General features: G+C 47.6%; 1 protein-coding gene across 1 annotated transcript in view; it reads left to right on the top strand.

Annotated features, from left to right (window-relative positions):
• Positions 1 to 42: 42 nt before the first annotated feature.
• Positions 43 to 2,942, top strand: part of TTLL6 (tubulin tyrosine ligase-like family member 6) — a 43,974-nt gene continuing 41,074 nt past the window's right edge. Inside the window, 1 exon segment of the mRNA XM_011959883.1 lies at positions 43 to 294. Coding sequence (XP_011815273.1) covers positions 192 to 294 — 103 coding nt within the window. The 5' untranslated portion in view covers positions 43 to 191.

Below are 2,942 nucleotides of genomic sequence, written 5' to 3'. Positions count from 1 at the left end.
TCTCCCGGGACAACCGTCGGCGCGCCCCTCCCCTACCGCCTGGGCGGTTAATTGGATTCGGGAGGGAGGGGGCATGGCAGCTACTGCAGGGGCCAATCGAAGGCCTAGAAGGCCCCGTATGCAAATATGAGGGTCGGGTAGACCCAAAGTTAGGGCGAGCGCGGGTTGGGGTTGGGGCTGTCGGGCAGCCAATGGGAGCGTTACTCCTTCATCCTTCGAGGAGGGGGCCGGCAGGTGTGGTTGCAAGCTGGACTAGCAGCCCAGCGGGGCGAGACGGGGGAGTAGGAATCGCTGGTAAGAGAGCCCCAAAGCCCGGTGCTGGCTCCAGACCGCAGCCCACTGGTGCCTGTCCCCTGAAAACCTGGCTAGACACGTCTCCTTAAACCTACATGGGACCCAGGTCCCCAGGGTACCCCGCTGCCCTCCCTACGGCGCCAGGCACTCATCCTCACGGTTCCTCGGCTCCGGGGCTCCCTCCTTTTCAGTTCCTCTTACTAACGTTCATTTCCTGCCCTCCCCCAATTTCCTAAGCCACAGTCCACCAAGGAGCTGTCTCTTAGACACCAGCGATCCCTGGGACTCGCACAACTCTCTTCACCCCCTTCATCCCCATCATTGGGTCATTTTCTTCATCACTGTTCTTCCTTTGTCTGGAGAAACCTTCCAGAAAGACACTTTCCATTTTTCATGGCTGGCATAGTCCTCTGCTGATGCCCCTACCCCCTTCCGGCCTGGTGTTCTTTCATTTCCAGTTATTTCTCACCCCTCCTGAAAGAGTACTCTTCTGGTTTTGCAGAAGGTTCTCCTTTGGGATTTGAACTCTAGGAAAAATATCACATGGGGGATGAAGTGGGAAGGGAGCTAATGTTTTTAAAGCACCAGTATGTGTGAGGCATTCCAAAAAATATTTAATATTTATCCCAATCTTATTACTGCATTTTCTTTTTTGTTTATTTGTTTTAAGAGATTGGGGGGGGGGTGGTCTCACTTTATTGCCTAGTCTGGTCTCGAACTCCTGAGCTCAAGTGATCCTCCCACTTTGGCTTTCCAAAGTGCTGGAATTACAGGCATGAGCCACCACGCCTGGCTTATATTTTCATTTTACAGTATAGCCTTTATTTTGAACCAAGCACTGCTTTAAGGGTATTAGAAATATTAACTCATTTAATCTTTAAAACAACTCCATAAAATGAATATTATTATCGCTATTTTACTTATACAGAAGCTGAGGTACAGAGAGGCTAAGTTACTCACCCATGGTCACGCATTCTAGAAACTGGTAGAGCTGGGATTTGGATCCAGATCCGTCTGTCTTTGCTAGCAATGCCCTGAATGTTGTGGAGCAAATTACTGGGCATGAGCCTGATCTGAATATTGCATCTTCCAATCTTGCAGAATTTCTCAGTTTCTAGCAGAATAAAAGATAGCATATAAGTGAGCAAGATTCTTATTGTTCCCACTACATGTGACCTGTCATTCTCAACACTTCTTATTGGCAAAGCCCTTGAGCAACTGGGTGCCCCATCCCTCCCTTGTTAGTCCGTATTTTGCTTAGGACCCTTTCAGGCCCTGGCCTGAAATTCAAAGGGTGACTAAAATGAAAAGTCAAAAGACCACAAAAAAATCTTATTTTATCCTGTCTGAATCAAAGCCCAAAGCGCTTTTTAGATGTGAAGCTTTTATCCTCCTAGTGGTCCTGTAATTATAGAGAAGATAGGGAATGGGAGAGGAAATAATTGCTTGGATTTTTATGACATACTGAATTGGAGGGGCAAAGCTGAAAGCAAGATCCAGAGGTCTTACCCCACATCTTTTCTTCCCCCGTCCACTTTGACATTTTCCAAGAGCTAGCCACTGGAGGCCTTCAGAGGGATGCTTCCAGTAGGGAAATGAGGACCAAAAGATGAAAAGGAGGTACGTGAAGGAAAACCTATTATCTGGGGAAAGAGAGGGACTTCACAGACAGACACAATAGGCGAACCCTGCAGTGCTCTGTGTATTCCTATAGACTAGAAAAAAAGTCCAGGTGGTGAAGGTCAGAGATGAAAACACTTGGCTACAACTTGAAATATGTTCTCCCATGGTTCTCTTAATCAACCACCAAATTATTGTTTTGTATCATTTATAGGATGCCCGTGTTCATTCAGTTTTGCAAAAGAAAGCACTAAACCGCCAGGTGCGGTGGCTCAGGCTTGTAATCCCAGCACTTTGGGAGGCCGAGGTGGGCCGATCACCTGAGGTCAGGAATTTGAGACCAGCCAGACCAACATGGAGAAACCCCGTTTCTACTAAAAATACAAAATTAGCTGGGCGTAGTGGCGCATGCCTGCAGTCCCAGCTACTTGGGAGGCTGAGGCAGGAGAATCACTTGAATCCAGGAGGCAGAAGTTGCGGTGAGCCGAGATTGCACCATTGCACTCCAGCCTAGGCAATAGGCTGGAGTTTTTTTGAAACTCCGTCTCAAAAAAAAAAAAAAAAGAAAGAAAGAAAGAAAAAAGAAAGCACTAAACATTTTCCACCCTCTGCAACACCTCCAGGGGAAAGGAGAGTAGTCAACAAATACAGTCCTTCGGAAGTGGAAATGAGACAGGGACCCTCCTCTGAGTTTTTTCCAAATAACCAGCAATGGACCCGTCCCAATGAACCCGTCCCACTGCTCATTCCCTCCCCCTGGTGGTCAATGTAGGACATTTTCATGCTGTCTAACCAGGATCTGGTTGTCAGCCTCTGGCTTGGAAGATGTCAAGATCAAACTCTATACTAAAATGGAAGGAAACATGAGAATTTTTTCAGTGTCTTAACTATCCTACTTGGAAAGGTGAACTGATACCCTTCCTTAAGGACACAATGCCCTTTCTTGTGTCATTAAGAAAAACTGAAGATGGGCAGGGCGCGGTGGCTCACGCCTGTAATCCGAAGACTTTGGGAGGCCGAGGCGGGCG

Source organism: Colobus angolensis, unplaced genomic scaffold (genome assembly GCF_000951035.1).
Source record: "Colobus angolensis palliatus isolate OR3802 unplaced genomic scaffold, Cang.pa_1.0 Scaffold50, whole genome shotgun sequence".
NCBI classification, from domain to species: domain Eukaryota; kingdom Metazoa; phylum Chordata; class Mammalia; order Primates; family Cercopithecidae; genus Colobus; species Colobus angolensis.
Note: the sequence above shows the minus strand (reverse complement) of the source record. Positions and strands in the feature narration are given on the sequence as shown.